Genomic DNA, 18518 nt, shown 5'->3' on the forward strand with positions numbered 1-18518 from the left:
CACACAACTACTCCCCTAGTATAAGCTCTCATTAAAATATCACTTGGGTGAGACTATCACAATAGTCTCCTCATTTGTCTCATTGCCCCCTCTTTTCCTATTTCAGTTTATCCTCCACCTAGATGCCAAAATGATTTTCCTAAAATACATGTTTTACCACGTCACTCCCTTACTCAAACACCCCTAGTGGTTCGCTATTACCTACAAAAACAAATATAAACTCCTTTGTCTGGCATTTAAAGTCCTTTATGACCTTGCCTTAACCTACCTTTTAATCTTTGTTATACACTATTCCTCTTCACCCATACCATAGCTCATACCACCTGGTCTTAATGTTCTCCATTGGATAGGATAACATTCAATCTCCCATTTCCCTGATGTTGAATGCATTGGCTATCCTGTATGCCTAGAATGAACTCCCCTTTTAACTTCGTATCTCAGAGTTTACTTACTTTAGTTTACTTCAAAATTCAGTTCACACCACTCATTTCAAGCCTTTACTGATTCCTTCTTCCTAGTATCTTCTTCCAAACTCTTCTGGGGTTTCTCTCTCAAAATCACGTTGTATCTATCTGATACCTTTTTTCTATCCCTCTAAATATTTCCTTGCTGTTTCCATCAGCTACACCGAAAGTTCCTTCAGGACAGATGTTATTTTCATGGCTTCTCTTTTGTCTTTGTGTCCCCATCATCTAACATAGCGCCTGAGACAAATAAGGTGCTTAGTAATGTGTTATGGGTAGACTGATAACTGGTTAGATGATGTGATGGATGGAGGGAACAAACTCTAAAAGAGGAAAGGTCACTGATTAAAGAGGCATGTAGGAAGTGGCAGTGAAGAGCAAGATTCCATAATGGATGGAATATACACTGTGACTATTTCCAAGAAAGTTGTCATCAGAAATAATACTTTCCTCTGAGTATTCATTGACATAAGGCAGTATCATTGAAAAAGGGTCAGCCCCAGAGTGGAAAAGACTTGAGCTCATGTTCTGTGTCTAACACATTTTGACACATGACCATGCATAAGTTACTTAACTATGTATCCAAATAACTCTATAAATGACATAAGAGTTGCTGATCTGCTTTGTTATAGGGAATTTCCAAGCCTAGGAGATCTCTATTGATAACACAGGTTTAGCTTAAAAAGTTTCATTTTTAATTGACATATTTTATCTCAGATATAGAAAATACTGAACAATACACAAGCTGAATCTTAGATGCAAATACAAAATGTATCAGTGATGTCATAATCCAGTTTTGAAATGATTTCTTAATTTATATTTCATCATTCTATCGGAAGTACAAAAGAAAGCAGTTTGGAAAGAATACTGGAGGGAAAGGGTCAGACCTTTTGTGATGCTCTGCAGATCCCAAATGAATGCACACCTTTGGAACTCTTGGACTAGTTTCTTTTTTATAACAAGAAAGGAGGGGGTGGGGAGAGGAGACAAACAAACCTGACAGAATGTGGTCCTGAAGCTACAACTGTGTTTACTTCTTTAGTGTTAACCCCCACGGGGTCCAGCTACATGAATCCCACACCTTCAGTCCCGAAGGAGAAATACAACGGGCTGAGGGGACATCCTTACCTTTGGGGCGAGTTTCCCGTTACCTTTGTTCCTCAACTGTTTATAGTCATCTATAGGCAATAGGGAAGAAGTTGCATCACAGCCGCTAAAGCTGTTTCCTTCTCCTCCTCCTCCTCTTCCTCATCCTCAGGTGTTGGTAGTGCTGCCCTCCGGAGACCAGGGGCTCAGTGGGGACCGGGTAGCCACTGGAAGCTTGAAGGACGAAGTCAAGTTCAAAGGTCAGATGCACTTGTGGCTGGGGAGGCGTCACGGCCACGCTAATGGCCAGCCTAACCGCAAGAGGCCTTTCCTCTGAGAAGAGGAGCGGGCGGAGCCCGCAGCAGACAGGTGAGGTCCCAGCCTAACCCTTCTCGCTGCCCTCCCTCCCCTGAGGTGATTGTGGCTAGAGCTGCCACTGAGGCGGGTCCGGCAGGACTAGGCGGGGGCGGAGGCGGGGGCAGTCCCAACCCTACCCTAGGGACAAGCTCCGGGAGAGTTAGGTGACTTTTGACTACTTTGAAAGCTCCCTGAGCGAGTCTGGAGAGCTCATCCCGCCATGGAGGGAGCCGGAGGCTTGGACAACCCTGCTTTCGTCCCATCCAGCCCGGGTCCCCGCAGACATTTGCCGGCGTCTCTGGCTGAAGTCGAAGTTTCCGTCTTTAGTGGTCCTGGAGAAGAGCTGCCGCTGCCCCAGCCGCTGGCCCAGCCGCCGCCAGCGCAGCCCCCGGAGCTGGAGGAGGGTCCCTGTGGCTGCGGACGCTTCACTCCCCAATGCTTGCAGCGCTGCAACAACCCCAAAGGCTTTCTGTTTCATTACTGCCTCCTTGCCCTCACCCAAGGTAACCACAAGATCGGGTTCGGGCTCCTGGTCCCTTAGGGAGCTCTTGAAAAAAGCTTATGTGGGCAGAGGCGCCTCTCTGACCCCTGGTAATTGAATGGAGGTGGGAAACGCGAAGAAGTGGTTAGAGCTGGGCTCGTAGGGATCACTTAGCGGTTGTTAACTTTGTTAACTGAACTGAGTTTCACTACTTGAAAGATCCGCATCCTTCCTAAAGACATTTTGGTTTTAGCTCTTAAAACAAGCAAAAAACCAACTATCTCTAGCTCATTTTATCTGTTCATCATAGTAGCAGAACCCTTCCTCACGACTTGTGGTAGAAAAAAACCCACAATACTATGGCTTTTCCGATGATTCTTTTTAAAATGAAAATCACTGGGATTGCCTTGGATCCAATACGCTCTAGTACAGATAAAATGAAAACCTTGTGGTTTCTGTTATTTATAAGCTTATCGTTTTAAAGAACAAACCTCAAAGAAAAGTACATGTGAAACGGTTAAGACTGTATGTATCTGAATTATGTTCCTTAGATTTAAATGCCTGTATTTATGTTGGATTTTTGGGATTAAAGCAAGATAGGTAATTCTGAGCAACCTTTAGGTGTTTAATGTTGATCAGAATTTCGAACTGCTGATGATATGGTGTGAAAGTAGATAGGCTTCCTAGAAAAAAAAATGACATCTTTTGAAATGTCAAAGGGAAAAGGAGAATGGCAAGACTAACCGCCCTCATTTTTGATTTAGAAAAAAAAGATTCTTATATCAGTTTCAAAATTACCTCCCATTCAGTTTCCTTCACCCTCAATTAAAACATATATTGTCTCCACACTATTATTTTAGATTGCTGGAGATGAACCTGATACATTAATTCATACTAATATAGATGATTAACAGCTTAAGATGTTATTTCAGTAATATTTTTATTTTAAAAAAACCCACAGGAACTAGTATTTTTTGTTAAGCATCTCTTGAAGCATAGGTGGTGTGTGTGGGAGCGTTTTTCTTTTCTTTTCTTTTTTTAAAGGCAAAAGGTGGAGGAGATTTTACCAAACTTCATAAATCAGATCCACCACTTAGAGTAATAAGTAGATTTAATACTTTAAAAAATAACCAAACCAAAGAACCAAATAGTTATCAAATTTATCAACCTTTAAAGGCTTTGTAACTTGCAACTCAGTTTCCTAAATTAAGGCCATTGTTGTAATGAATATTTCCATCCTTATCTCAGTGAGATAACACTTCAGGTTATAACACTTCAGGTTAATAGGAGATAAAAAAAATATTTTTCCCAAAGTTGTGTATTTTTCAAAATAAAGACCACACTTTGTTTAGAGATAATCTATACAAGTTACAAAAAATAGTTGCCCGGGCATAAGCGTACACAGGTTTGTTAATTATACACATACAGTTACAAGAGTGCTTGCCAAAAAGTTCCTTGTAAATATACACAAGGCTCTGTAAATGTACACTGCGTATTGTTACAATTCTATATTCAAACAAGGAAAATTGACAATATGTTACATTCACTGACAAGTAGACAAAATATAAAACACAATTTATCTTCTGTAGGAAAAGGGAGGGCTTTACACTTTACAAGGTGGAAGGGCCTCTGATTGGGGAACAGTGAGGTGCTGAACCTTGGCAGGGCCTTTTTACTGTCACAAAATAAAACGTGGTACTCCTGGAAGATTAAGCAAGCACTATTTTTTTAAACTAAGTTATTTTGTAGAACATTAGGAGATAAAGAATTTTCATCTGGATCTTGTCTATATTGTCTATTAAAAACCTGAGTTTTAATTATGCTTTGAAAAGAATCATTTGATTAGTCCTTAAAGGGCTAAATAATTTAAAAAAGTCTTCCAATTTAAAATATTTCACTTTTTATGCTTTTAATATAATTTAAAAAATTAAATCCTGCCAGATCTAGGAGATGAATGACTGCTTTGTTTTGTCACACCCATGTTGGTGGCTAAAGTAGCTGACACTTGGACACATTTTTTTCCCCTCATTGATTCTGTTGTATTTATAATTGCTGCTACTAGTGGTTGAAACAAAAGATGCTTTGCTAATGTTTACTGCAGCTTTGAACGTTTTCTAGAAATAAGTGGTCTCTAGAGCACTCATTTTACTTCTTGTTAGTCTATATGAAATAAATGAAGGTGATTTTCCAGTTTCAGTTAGTGATGATTTTTTTTCCCCAATGGTCCATGGCTAACCCATACAATTTGAACTCTTCCAAAGGGAGAGTGTGTAAGTAAGTAGTGGTTTGCTGCTCTAGAAAATTACCTAGTGACATAGTATGATGGAAATTTGCCTGGCTGGCTGGTTTAAACACAAACATATTTGAAAAAACTGAATAAAAGCTGAATTCTGATTTAGCATGTAGTTTGAATATTTACCAAGATCTACCATTTTGTAGTGAATTAATATTTGTCAATAAAACAGATTATTGGGATAACACGAGCTTGTGAAAGACTATGGGATCTTTAAATTGGGTTCTATGCAAACTAAATTTTAAAGACATGAATAAATACATTTCTGGTAAATGCATTTCTGGTATTGCTTTGATAATGGTGATCAGTGGTGACATAATTCTAAAGTGCACATCGTTATTCTTTTTTTCCTTGTAGGTATTGTAGTAAATGGCCTAGTAAATATTAGTATATCTACTGTTGAGAAGCGCTATGAACTGAAGAGTTCCTTGACTGGCCTGGTATCATCAAGCTATGACATTTCATTCTGTTTGTTGTCATTATTTGTATCATTCTTTGGAGAAAGAGGGCATAAACCAAGATGGCTTGCTTTTGCATCCTTTATGATGGGACTAGGATCTCTCATATTTTCTTTGCCACACTTTACAAGTGGAGAATATCATTTTGGATCCAAATTTGAAGGTAAGTGCTCCCTTAAAAAAATAGATAAAATGGTATCCAATTAAAAGTTATGAAATTGTTATAAAATTAATTCATTATGTCAATATAATACTGACCAGATCAAGTGTAGTTATTTTGTTTTAAGTACCTAGGATAAGATTTCTTAACTGGGGTCTACAGATCAAAGATCCATAAACTTGCATTGGAAAAAAAAATACATATTTATTTCAAGATAATTGATTTCCTTTGCTATGTGTTAGCTTCTTAGAGTCACAAAAGTTTTTTCAGGGACAGCTAGGTTGCTCAGTGGATAGAGCACGGGCCCTGAAGTCAGGAGGACCTGAGTTCAAATGCAGCCTCAGACCAAACTCTTAACACTTACTAGCTGCGTGACCCTAGGCAAGTCACATAACGCCAATTGCCCAAAAATGAAAAAAAAGTTTTTTCAAGGGAAATGCAAATTTGGGAGACTTAGAGGGTCTTGAGAGTCAGTTTTTGTGGTTATAATAACATTCAGGATAATTTTATACTAATATATGAATGTTTACTATTAAATAATTTATAAATCAGAAAAATCACTTGATATACACTACTTAAAGATTCACTGCATGCTTGCCAATCTCCAAGGCCAAATGTTTAATGAAATGCTCTTAGCTAATTTAATAACTGTAAATGTGTGTTTCAGTGAACGTTTCTTCTGAATTTGGGATGGTTAAATCCCGTTTCTTAAATCCATCTTTCAGCTCAAAACAGCTTATTCACTTCTGAAAGGCAGCAACTCTATAAATTACTATGGCAAATAATATTGGAGGGATGGTTTGATAAATGGTAATTTCATTGTTATTTTTTCACATAAAACAGAAATGAAATATTCATACTATATGACTTAGAGTTAGTAATATCCTATGAAATAGTGTTTAACAATTTTCCCCCCTAAAAACAAGCGACTTTAAAAGGTTTATTACATTCTTGAGTGTGGTTTATTGAATCTTAGAGAAAATATGTTGCAACAGAACACCAATTTCCTAATAAAAAGGATTATAATTACTAATATTTGTATTTATAGATACAATTATGTTAGAAGGTATATTCTATGAAATTCTTGTTGACCTCGTAGTAGGGGTGGGAGAATAAAATAAGGAGGGATTTTTTAGATAGAAAGAAGAGTAGAAATTATTGGCTTGGTTGGATTGAATTAGTGAGAAAAACAAAACATATTATGTTTTTTATGTTATGTTATGATTTAAAAAATAGTGTTAGAGGGCTTTAAGTTGAAGAAGTAATTTTCAGGAGTGAGCCAGACTAAGTTGACAGATTTGGGACTGGAGAAGATTTTGTGGACAAGGGATATGGAAGGACAGAGACTGCCAGTTACGCATTTGAAATCTTAATCTTGGAGATTAAGATTATAGTAGAGCATGATGCTGTCACTAAAAACAACCCCCCCCCCAAACATTGGCATCCATGTAATTATTCTTTTTTTTTTCTTTTGGCAATTGGGGTTAAGTGACTTGCCCAGGGTCACACAGCTAGTAAGTGTCAAGTGTTTGGTCTGAAGCTGCATTTGAACTCAGGTCCTCCTGACTTCAAGGCTGGTGCTCTATCTGCTGTGCCACCTAGCTGCCCCTCCATGTAATTATTCTGATGCTAATGTTGTGCTATCCTGCTAGGCCTCTACAAAGTACAATTTTTTTTAACCTAAAATGGGGTGAGGGAATTGTGAGGTTTTCAGAATAGTAAAAATTAAAATTTAGAATGCCTCAGAACTATAAATTTCCTAGAAACCAAATTTTATATTCTAGATCTTGCAAAGTATCACCCCGTATTGGGCATTACTGGATAATTACTGTTAGCTTCTCATCCTGGCACCTTTCTTTGCATTTGTATTTTAAAGAGACAAGTCACATTTTATGCAACACAATAACACACACATGAACACAATTTGAGACAGCTAGGGGGTTTATGGATAAAGCACTGATCTTAAGACAGTAGCTGTATGTTCTTGGCACTTAACCCTGTTTGCCTCAGTTCCTCATTTGTAACGAGCTGGAGAAGAAAATGGCAAACCATCCCAGTATCTTTGCCAAGAAAACCCTAGATGAGGGTCACGAAGAGTCAGACATAACTGAAAAATGAATAAGTAACAATTTGAGACATGAGTATGGAATCTTGCGATCATAAATGCAGTATGTTTTGCATTTTAGAACAATTTTTTGGTAATTTAAATTGGTAAGATGAATTACAACAGGACTATATCCTGTAGTCATAGGAAAAATGAGTCCAGGTAGATGAGAGATAATCAGAGAATAGAAATCCTTGCTATTTAAGGAAGCTAAGGTTGGTAGATCATTTATGCTCAGGAATTCTGAGCTTCAGTAAGGTGAAAGTCAATTAGATGTCAGAACTAAATCTGATACCAATATGGTTATCTCTTAAAAGGGGAGGGCTGGGAAATCACCAAGCTACCTAAGAGGGCAAATAAAGCCAAATCAGACAGAAATAGAGGTTAAAACTCCCTATGGGGAAACAGCAGTGGGATCCGGTGGCTTCTCATAATTGTTATGCTTTGAGCCTGGGTGAGATAGGGATTGGGTCTCCAAAAAAGAGAGGAAGAAATGGGGGAAGGAAAGAAAAGTTTTTTTTCGCTATAATTATGAGGATGACAAATTTAAGATCTTATGAGAAGATGGCTAGACATTTATTTACTTTTAATCATAGATTAGTTAATAATGTCAGAAACAACAAAACTGACATCTCAGTTTAAAGTATGAAAATAAGGTAAATGATAGATGTCAGTGTAGAGTATTAAGATGATATTTTAGCAGTATTTCAGAGTCTCTGGCTTAGGAGAGATTAATGTTGTGTTAAATGTCTGTTATTGTTAAATTTAAGATGTCTACTTTTAGACTAAATATTTGGCTTTAGGTGAGAACCAGAAGGGGTAATCCTAGATTTTTTTCCCCCCAAAGAGTCATTTAATCCTTGAAACAAATCCCCTGGATTGTCTTGGTCTCTTGTGCTTCTTAGAATTAGTATGACAATGGTAATGCTTACCCCTTATCTTTTGGTCCCTTTTCCTTGTCCCTTTCCCAATCTTGAGACTCCAACCCCCAATAGCAGAGTTGCAAATATATTTATGAACTACAACTGTACTGTAAATTGGTATCTACTTGTACTTTACTCACATTATATCAGTTCCTTGGGATCATGGAATCTCTGAATTGGAAGGGGTGCTGGGGTTATCTAGTTCAACCCATACCTAAACAGAAATCCCCTCTAGATTGTTGTTGTTGTTTGTCCTTTGTCTTGAAGAGGACCATAATGTCAGGGAGATGATGATATGACTTGCAGTTGGCTTTGGTTTGAGTGAGGGAGGGCTGTGCAATGTCACCAGCCTCACCTCCTCCAGAGATATCTGGGTCCAGTGGCCAGACATGGATCAGGACCACTAGAGATGGCCCAGCACCAGGTCAGTCATCCAACCTCCACTTGATGACCTTTTAGTCATCTCATCAGGAATTCAATAACCCTGAGGCTGAACATTCTGCTTTTGGATAGTTTTAATTGTTAGCATATTTTCTCTGTACATTTACACTAAACATAAATTTGCCTCACTGCAATGTCAACTCATTACTCTTCCTTCTGGCCTTTCGGGACAAGCTGAAGTAATCAACCCCTCTTTTATGTGACAATCCTTCCATATTTGAATGCAGCTATTCTACCTTTGCTAAGATTTTTCTTTGTTGGATTAAATATCTCTACTTCCTTGAATGAATTCTTGAATAGCAAGGTTTCTAGTCACCTTACTTCCCACTCCCCCCCCCAACTCCCCATTACCGTATTCTGTCTGAGCTCCAATTTCTTGATGCTTTTATGCTTTGATGGATTTATGATGTCATTCATATAAGTACTGTCTTCAATGATAGCTTTTACACTATCATGCATACCTTCTCATCCATTATGCCCCTTATCCCATGCCCTTACATGAATATTCCATGAGGGAATCACTCAGTGTATTTGATTCCAGTAAGTCAACAAGCACTTATTAAGTACTTCTAAGTGCCAGGCATTGTGCTGGGAATACAATTATAAGCAAAAGGAAAAATAGTCCCTTCTCTCAAAGAGCACACATTCCAATGGAGGAAGAGGGAGATAACACATAAAAGGAAGCTGAAAGGAGTGGAGGGAGGTAGGTACTCAGTGTTGTAGGGCACGAGCATGATGAAGAAGTCTAGAGAGCAATCTGTGAAATATGAAGAGGTGGCTGGCCTGGATGTCTTTCTTAAATGGAAGTTTTGGGAGGAGCCATTTAATCAGAAGGAGGGGCCTCAGGGGTGGAGGTTTGAATTCTAGGATGAAGAGGTTTCTGGGAACATGGTGAAGCCTGGAGTACAACCTGGTGAGAAATCTTCCTCTATTTTTTGATTGCATGGCAACCAATGGAATATATGGCTGTCCATTTTGGTTTTCACCACATGACCAGGACACCTTCTTCTCTGGCCATATCTTTGATGACATCCTTTATGCCATTTCTCTTGTTCAGTTGTTGGTTGGTGATATGTTGCAGCCTTCTCACACCCACTATGCATATCTCTTGCCTTTCGGGTGATGTTCAAATTTAATTCTTTGAAGACTGTTGTATTCCATGTTTTATAGTAATATACCATCATTTGGAAAAAGATTATTAAAAGGATTGGCCTTTGATTCAGGGAGATGTTTGGGGCCATTAAAACACCATGCAGTTTCCTAAAGGTAATTCAACCTGCTCCCTGAGAATCCTGTTCAATTCTGGACCCACCTCATTGTCCATTTCCAGTATCTGTCCAAGATATCATAGGGTCACAGGATCAGAGCTTTAGAGCTGGAAGTGACTTTATAAGCCATGGAGTCCAGTCCTCTTATTTTACAGATAATGAAACTAAAGCTGATAGAGTTTAGGTGATATATCATCCAAGGTTACATAGCCAGTAAATGTTTAATACAGGATTTGACTTCAAGTCTTCCTGATTTATACAGCTCAACTCTTAATCCACTGCACCATCATATATACACACATGCATACAAACATACATCTATTTTTATATATTGTACATACGAATGTGTCCCTATTGGTTATACATTAAGTTGCCTATTAAGTATGGATAACAGATATATTTCATTCACTTGTTTTTTTCTGTGGGAATAGTTAGGCAAAACTCTAATAGATTCTCAATTTTAAGAGAAAGGCTCGTCAGTTTCTGGGACTTTGCTAAAGTGTTGGACACAGTGCTGTATATGATAGTCTAGACATGCAGTGTGACCATCGCCTAATGTGGTGTGGCCACTGTGCCGGCCTTGAAGTAACCAAAGACAGCATTACCATTTTTGACAATCATGTTTCAGTGTTCCTTCATTGAACTTAGAGTCCTTAAAATTCCCAGATTTTTTTCACACAGACTATTATTTAGTCTCCCCCTTCATTCTGTACTTTACAATGTGAGTTTTTGAACTCAAGGATAGGTGAGCTCCTTTATTCCCATTGAATTTCAGGTTGTTATTTTGGTCCCATCATTCTTTTGATTTCCTTATAGTTTTTCCATGCAAGAGTTGGTAAATTAGAATAGCAAACTATGACCCAGCAGGCTGTTCACCTCTATGACTTAGAGCTCAGAATGGTTTTTACATTTTAAAACAAAGTTTAAAGCCATCTTAGTTGGAGACCACATAAAATATGAGCCTTGGGCTAGATTTATCTGTTGGGCCTTAGTTTGCTGATTCCTGAAATGTGTTAGCCATCCCTCTCACCGTTGTTGATTTGCAGATTTGAACATGGTAACATATCACTTCATCCAACTAATTGGTAACACTTTATGCACTATAGACTCAAAGACAGTGAGAGTGCTATCATTTCTCTCACTGTTCTATATTTCATGATTGCTTTAATAAATATTTTTTGATTGATATTTCTTAACATTCTGCTTTGAAGTTGAATTCAGACGATTTGTTATTGATGAAAGGCAGTGCTGCAGAACAGATAGAGTACTGGCCAGGGACTCAGAAAGTTCTGGTTTTCATTCTTAAATTTATTACTTACTAGCTCTGTGACCATGTACAAATCACTTCATCTCAGCCAGTAGAACCTCAGCATGTTGTAAAATCACTGTATGTTTTTAATTGATATAGTTCCTCAAGGAACACTTGGCTTTACAATGCTATAGTTTATTGAAAAAAGCAGATTAAAAAAAATACAGAACATATGACATCATTTGATCTTTGGCAATGAAAAGGGCATGAAAGTTTAGTAACTGATTTCATGGCAGGCATTAGAAATTGAGTTTAGTTCCAGGTACGTATCAAGCCTCTTGAACTATTACTGGACTTCCTTTCTTTCTATAGGGATATTTGCCAAAGAATCAGAAAATGAGCTTGTACTATTGCTATTAACATAGTCATGATATCATCTATGTTATTTGGCTTGAAATTTATATTTAGGAAATGGGCATATAGGTTCAAGTACTTTTTCTTTTATTTGTCCCTCTTTGAAAGGAGGGAAACTAAAGAAGGAGAGACAAAGATAAGTAGATTGGATGAGATGATTTGTGGGAAGATTAAAGTAATTTAATATATACACTGTGCAGAAGAAAACAAAGTACTCTGAATATGATTAATCTTGTATAAATGCTAGAAGGGTGAGAATTATACTTTCAGAGTTATATAAAGGTGATAGAGGACTGCATTAAAAGAGCTTGAATTAATTCTCTTTTATAAAGGGAAAAGAACATTTAAGTGGATTCTTGGGAAAATATTTTCCAAATAGAGAAACTACTTATATAATTGAAAAAAAACCCCAACAAAGAATAACCTAAAACTGGTTGTGTAACTTAAATGGAGGCATGAAAAAATGAAAGGAAATTTTGGTTAGAGATGGCAAATGACATAAACCTTTGGTATTAAAGTTAAGAGTATTAGCTACTTCTGAGATGTAGTATTTTAGATAATAAGCCTAATTCAAAGTTATAGAATCTCAGAGTTAGTTTCAAGGATCTTCTGGTATCATTTGGTCAAAACCATACCTGGGCAAGAATCCACTGGCACGAGGGGTCACTTGAAGGCCTCTAATAATGAGAAGGCCACTATTCTGGGCCAGGCCTGACTCAGATTGGTCTGGATGTATGGGTGGGAGGAATCAGGTTTGGGATTGGAAAGAAATGAGAAACTAGGAAACCATATAACATTTAGAACAATATGTTTGATTAATGATAACATGGAAATGTTTTTAAACAAAAGTATGTTGATTAAGTTAAGTACAGCTCCATTCCCTTTCTGCCGTGAGAGGAACTCTGGTGCATTGACTCAGGGCAGTGGGATGACAATGGAGCTTGAGAACACTGAATATTTATGTATTGGGCTTTTATGGTCTTTGGCAACTGGGAAGCTATCTCAACAATTTCAGCCTTAGTCCTCTGGAACAATTAAGTTTCAAGGATGGTTTCATTGACTTTTTAGGGGGGAAAAAAGAGCCTATATGGTCTTATTCATAAGCTATGTAGCACCTAACATACATGGTATCTCCTAAGGCAGCCCATTCTCTTTTGGACACCTCGGACTCTCAGGACCTTTCCTTGTATTAAGCTGAAATCTGCCTTTCTGCAACTTTCACATAGTTACTAGTTGCTCTCTAGAATTAAACAAAAGAAGGTACATCACTTCTGCAATGGTCCTTCAAAGATTTGAAGACATCTGTTATGTCTCTAAGTCTTCCCCAGGCTAAACCTGCCTAATTTCTTAAAAAAAAAAAGATTTTCTGTAGCATAGTTTCTAGTCCTTACACCATTCTGTTCACTACCTTCAGGATGACCTTTAGTTTGTCATTCTAACTTGTGTTACCTAGAACTGAATATAATGTTACAAAAGTAGGCAGCTACGTGGTAGAATAGATGGTGCTCAAGGCCTGGAGTAAGGATGTTTTTGTTGTTATTGAGTCATTTTTCAGTTGTGTCTGACTCTTCACGACCTCATTTGGGGTTTTCTTCATAACGTTACTGGAGTGGTTTGCCATTTCCTTCTCCCACTCATTTTACAGATGAGGAAACAGGTAAACAGAGTTAAGTGACTTAACCCAGGTAAATCATAAATAACTCAGGTCCAATGAGATATTTCACATTCTCTTCTATTTCTTCATTCTTTTTGATTAGTGTTACAGTGCCTTGATTTCTCAAATTGTCACTAGCTTCCAATTTCTCCATTCTAATTTTTAAGGAAGTATTTTCTTCTGTAAGCTTTTGGACTTTTCCATTTAGGCAGTTTTGCTTTTTAGGGCATTCTTCTCCTCATTGGCTTTTTGAACCTCTTTTGCCATTTGGGTTAGGCTGTTTTGCAGGTGTTATTTTCTTCAGTATTTTTTTGGGTCTCCTTTAGCATCATTCTCAGTTTTTCCTCTACTTCTCTTACTTGCTTCTCAAAATCCTTTTTGAGCCTGGGACCAATTCATATTTTTCTTGGAGGCTTTGGATGTCGGAGCTTTGGCTTTGCTGTCTTCTTCTGGTTGTATGTTTTGATCTTCTTTGTCACCAAAGTAAGATAATATAGTCTGACTCTTTTTGTGCTGCTTGCTCATGATCCCATACTTGAGTTATAAACTCTTTGTTAAGGTAATAAGTCTGTTTCCAGGGCAGAGAATGTACTGTCCCAAACTTCAGGGGTTTTGTGCAGCTGTTTTCAGAGATACTTTTAGGGACCTGAAAATTTTCAGTTCTTCTAAGGTGCTGTGATCAAAGGCGAGGTGTTTACTCCTTTCCTGGCCTGTGCTCTGCTCTATGAGTGACCACTTATCTTGGAACTGTGAGGAGGGTTTCCTCTCCACAGCAAATATAAGCTCCACCATGCCAGCACTCCTCCTCATCCCAGGACCGCCACCCAGAACTGTGACCCACATCCAAGCATGGACAAAGCAAGAGAATCCTGCACCACCTAAGAGATCCCTGCAATCCCCTTCTGATCAGCCACTTGATTGTGGCTGATTGGTCTGTGGGTGGGAAGCTCAGGAGGCAGCTGCTGCCCTGGGGCTGAGCTTGGGGAATGGGGTTGGGACCCTGTGATTCTCTCTCAGCACCGCAGAAACAGACTTTTCCCACTGACCTTCAAAGTTGTCTTTGGCATTCATGGGTTGAGAAGTCTGGAAACCATCACAACTGCTCACAATTCAGTCCTCTGAGGACTGCTCCAGGTTCGCTGTGGCCTGTGCGCCTACCCGAACTGCGCTCTTCTACCACTCATGCATCATATACCTTTCTGAATCAACCATCCAAGCTGTCTTTGGCTGGAAATTTGTTTCACTCTGTCTTTTTGTGGGTTCTGCTGCTTTAGAATTTGTTTAGAGCCATTTTTTTTAATAGGTATTTGGAAGGGTTTGGGGGAGAGCTCAAGCAAGTCATCTTGGCTTTGCCCCCTGATTTACTTCTTAATACAGATTTCAGGCCCTTAATCTAAATCCACTCACCTCTTTGTCTCCTTTCTGTCAGTAAACTTGCCCAATTTCTTCCCCTTTCTAAGAATCCTTCAGATTTTGTCTATTTCCATTATTGCATTGGTTGCTTGTAAACAACAGAGAAGCTGCACATAGGAATGTCTTTAGTCAATGGTAAGGTAGAAATAAATTAATTTAAATAATTAGTCAAGATTCTAAACAAACAGACCTTGTCTCTGTAGCTTTGTCATTTGCTGCTTTATATAAAAATTTACTCGGCTAGATTTCCGCTTATCTTAAAGATTTCATTTTTTTGAGGAGAGAAAAAACAAAAAGGAAAAGGACCTACATGTACAAAAATATTTATAGGAGCTCTTTTCTGGGGGCAAAGAATTAGAAACTGAGGGGATGTGCATCAATTGGGGAATGGCTGAACAAGCTGTAGTATGTGATTATGAGTAGGATGGAATACTATCATACTATGAGAAATGCAGAGCAGGATAGGCTGCTCTCAGAAAAACCTGGAAAGATTTGCATAGGTGGATGCAAAGCGAAATGTCCTGTGCACAAAGTAACAGCAATATTGTAGGGTGATCATCTGTGAATGAATTAGCTATTCTCAGTAATACAATGATCCAAGAGAACCCTGAAGGACTTATGATGAAAAATGCTGTCTATCCCCAGAGAAAGAACTGATAGTGTCTGAGTACAGATTGAAGCATACTTTTTTAAACTTCTTTTTTCTGTTTTCTTTCACAATATGACTATTATGGAAATACTTTATAACCTATATTGAAATGCTTGCCTTCTCAATGAGGGGAGTGGGGAGGGAGGAAGTCAGAGAATTTGGAACTCAAAGTCTTAAAAACAAATGTCAAAATTGTTTTTATATGTAACTGGGGAAAGTAAAATACTAAATAAATAGAAAATAAAGAAAAAAGATTTTTGACAAGGAGTTCTTAACTGCAAGTTCATGACCTTAAAAACAATTACTAACTGTATTTCAACATAATTGGTTTCCTTTGTAATCTTACCTATTTTATTTTATGCATTTAAAAACATTATTCTGAGGATTGTTCCACAGGCTTCACCAAACTGTCAAAGGGGAGTACTTCACACAAAACAGGTTAAGAAACTCTGCTTTAGGCTTCTTTTTCATCACCTCCTAAGATGTGTTTCATAACTCACAATCTCAGATGCTTTAGTGTTGTCCCTTTTGCTGAGACTTGAAGTAACCAAACTTTTGAAATGTAAAGGGGAAACTCTTTGGGGAAGGAACTGAAAAAAAAAATGAGAGGGCATATATCAGTGAAATCATCACACACAATTCTGTAGTGCACACTTCATTTTCCTGGAAGGGTAGAGGACTAATTCATTCTTAATTGACTTAAGTAAAAATTAGGTGCATTTGTCTGGTATTTGTTCAGGCCTCCCCTTTCGATAACAAAGCCTTTGTTCTAGTAGCTGAGTGGCAATTATAGTGCTGCCATACCTCTTCGAGGGATGAGAGAAGTTACCGGCAGCTTCTTATATGTCAGTAGGCAGCAGTGGTGATGAAATGATTAACAGTTAGGGTTCTGGCAAGCCCCACTTCCTTAAAAGGGTCTTCACAGAGTTAGTTTCATTTGACCTGGTGTGAACACAGTTGGGAAAGGATCTGTTAGCCCTTCAACAGCATCAATCACTTGGGTTGCTCAGCCCTGAATCTTAGAGATAAGATTTGTCGTTTGTCAAATTTGTAATGTAAATGGGGAAGTGAAAATGAGAAACATGTCTAAAAACAGCCACAATGATATTCTATTTTACTTATAAGGATGTGAATTGTTTCCCTTTATCTCAATAATATACCCAACTGCTTAAAGTATATCTTGGTCTGGAAAGACAGACTTTGGTAGTTAAGTACTTTATATATCTTTGCTTTCTAACAAAACTATGTACTGGTTTATGTATTTATTCAATAAATAGTTAGTGCCTACTGTATTCTGACACTCTCTAAAGTGTCATAGATACAAATCCAAAAATGAAACAACATCTGCCCTTAAGGAGCATGATTGTATTGGGGAGTATTATGAACACAGATGAGTAAGTGCAAAATATATGAGGTAAATATAAAGCATGTTTTTGAGAGGGAGGAAGGGCATTGACAACTGAGGAGAAGGATCCAGGGTAAGGCCCTATGTAGGAGAGAATGCTTGAATTGAACCTTGAAGAAAGTTACTCAGATCAGAGTTCAAATTACTAGCTGTGTGACTCTAGGCAAGTCACTTAACCCCTTCCTGAATAAAACTGGAGAAAAAAATGGCAAATTGCTCCAGTATCTTTGCCAAGAAAACCCCATGGATGAGGTATAAGGTGGAAGTAAGGATGGAGAAGTCTCCAGGCATGGAGAGAGACTATGCAAAGGCTGTAAGAAGGGAGGTGGTTTGATGGAATTATTGTGTATGGGCAACAGCCCCAGGCCACTTTGGTGGGAATATAGACATGAATTCAGACAAACAGCAGGTGTGTTATCATACCTAAACAGATATGGAATAATCTGAAGTAATGTTTAAATAACTGTTAGGTTCTTGAAAAGGGGGGCCAGAAATGTACTTTGTAGGAAAGAAGAAATGAGGAACTTCTCATTTCTTCTGATTTTTTTTTAATTGCCCAGAATACAACTGGTGGAAAATTACCAAACTGTGCTGGTGCATTCTAGTTTAGTGATTCTTGTTTAGCATTATTTTGATTCTTCTATAAATGAAGACCTTCTTATTAGATAGCAATTGATCTGACATCTACCTATTCTTTGGAATAGTATCTTCAAGTAATTTTTTTGTTAGAGAATTTGATTCACTATAATCTTTACAGAGTTGAATTCTTATGTTACAGTAGGTACATTCAAACTCCCAGTGTAAAATATGGCATGTTTTGAATACATATGGTTTTAAAAAAATAGACTTATGATTTTATAGGTGTAGAGAATCTTCTGGTAAGGAATTACTATTACCATTCAAGATTCTTTACTGAAATTTTTAAGCTTACAAAGTTGCATGGGAAACTAAGAAGTTAGGCAGTTCACCCGGGGTCACCCGGCCAGGACTTGCCCAGGAGGAACTTTAAACCCATGTCTACGTGTCTCTGTAGCAAGCTTTCTATCCATTGCCTCTTCTAATGTTTTACTTTGTTGTTTAATCATTCAGTCGTGTCCCCTTCGTTGACTCTGTGGATCAACTGTCCATGGGGTTTTCTTGGCAAAGATACTGGAGCAGCTTGCTATTTCTTTCTTCAGTTTTATTCAGGAAGGGGTTAAGTGACTTGCCTAGGGTCACACAGCTAGTAAGTATCAGAGGTCACTTTTGAATTCTGATCTTTCTGACTCTAGTCCCAGTGCTCTATCCACTGTGCTATCTAGCTGAATATCCATTGTGCCATCTATCTGAATGCACACATGCACACACACACACACACACACACACACACACTCATTTAAAAATTTTTTAAATTCCAAATTCTCTCCATCCTTCTATATCCTCCTCCACCCATTGAGAAGCAAGCAATATGATATCAATTATGTTTCACTGTTGATGACAATAAGTGAAAACTGATTTTTTTTAGTCTTTCCTAAACTAAGTAGCTCGAGGTATAAGCTTACTTTTGGATTTCATGTTGTGAGGACCTAGGTTTAAATTCTGGCCCTAGCATGTGATCTTGTGTCTAGCTGTCGTCCTATAGCTCTTCCTCCTTTTTCAGGTAACTCCTTAAAAAAACTTATCAGTTCTTTTACTTTCATTCCTCTCCTGAACTCCCCCA

General features: G+C 38.0%; 1 protein-coding gene across 1 annotated transcript in view; it reads left to right on the forward strand.

The window, feature by feature from the left end:
* The first annotated feature begins 1660 nt into the window (after positions 1–1660).
* LOC110223658 (solute carrier organic anion transporter family member 4C1-like) overlaps positions 1661–18518 on the forward strand; it is a 114030-nt gene continuing 97172 nt past the window's right edge. Inside the window, exons 1-2 of the mRNA XM_021009296.2 lie at positions 1661–2410; positions 5039–5302. Coding sequence (XP_020864955.1) covers positions 2128–2410; positions 5039–5302 — 547 coding nt within the window. The 5' untranslated portion in view covers positions 1661–2127. The remainder of the gene's footprint in view (positions 2411–5038; positions 5303–18518) is intronic.

This window comes from Phascolarctos cinereus, unplaced genomic scaffold (genome assembly GCF_003287225.1).
Source record: "Phascolarctos cinereus isolate Bilbo 61053 unplaced genomic scaffold, phaCin_HiC Scaffold_4;HRSCAF=312, whole genome shotgun sequence".
NCBI lineage: Eukaryota > Metazoa > Chordata > Mammalia > Diprotodontia > Phascolarctidae > Phascolarctos > Phascolarctos cinereus.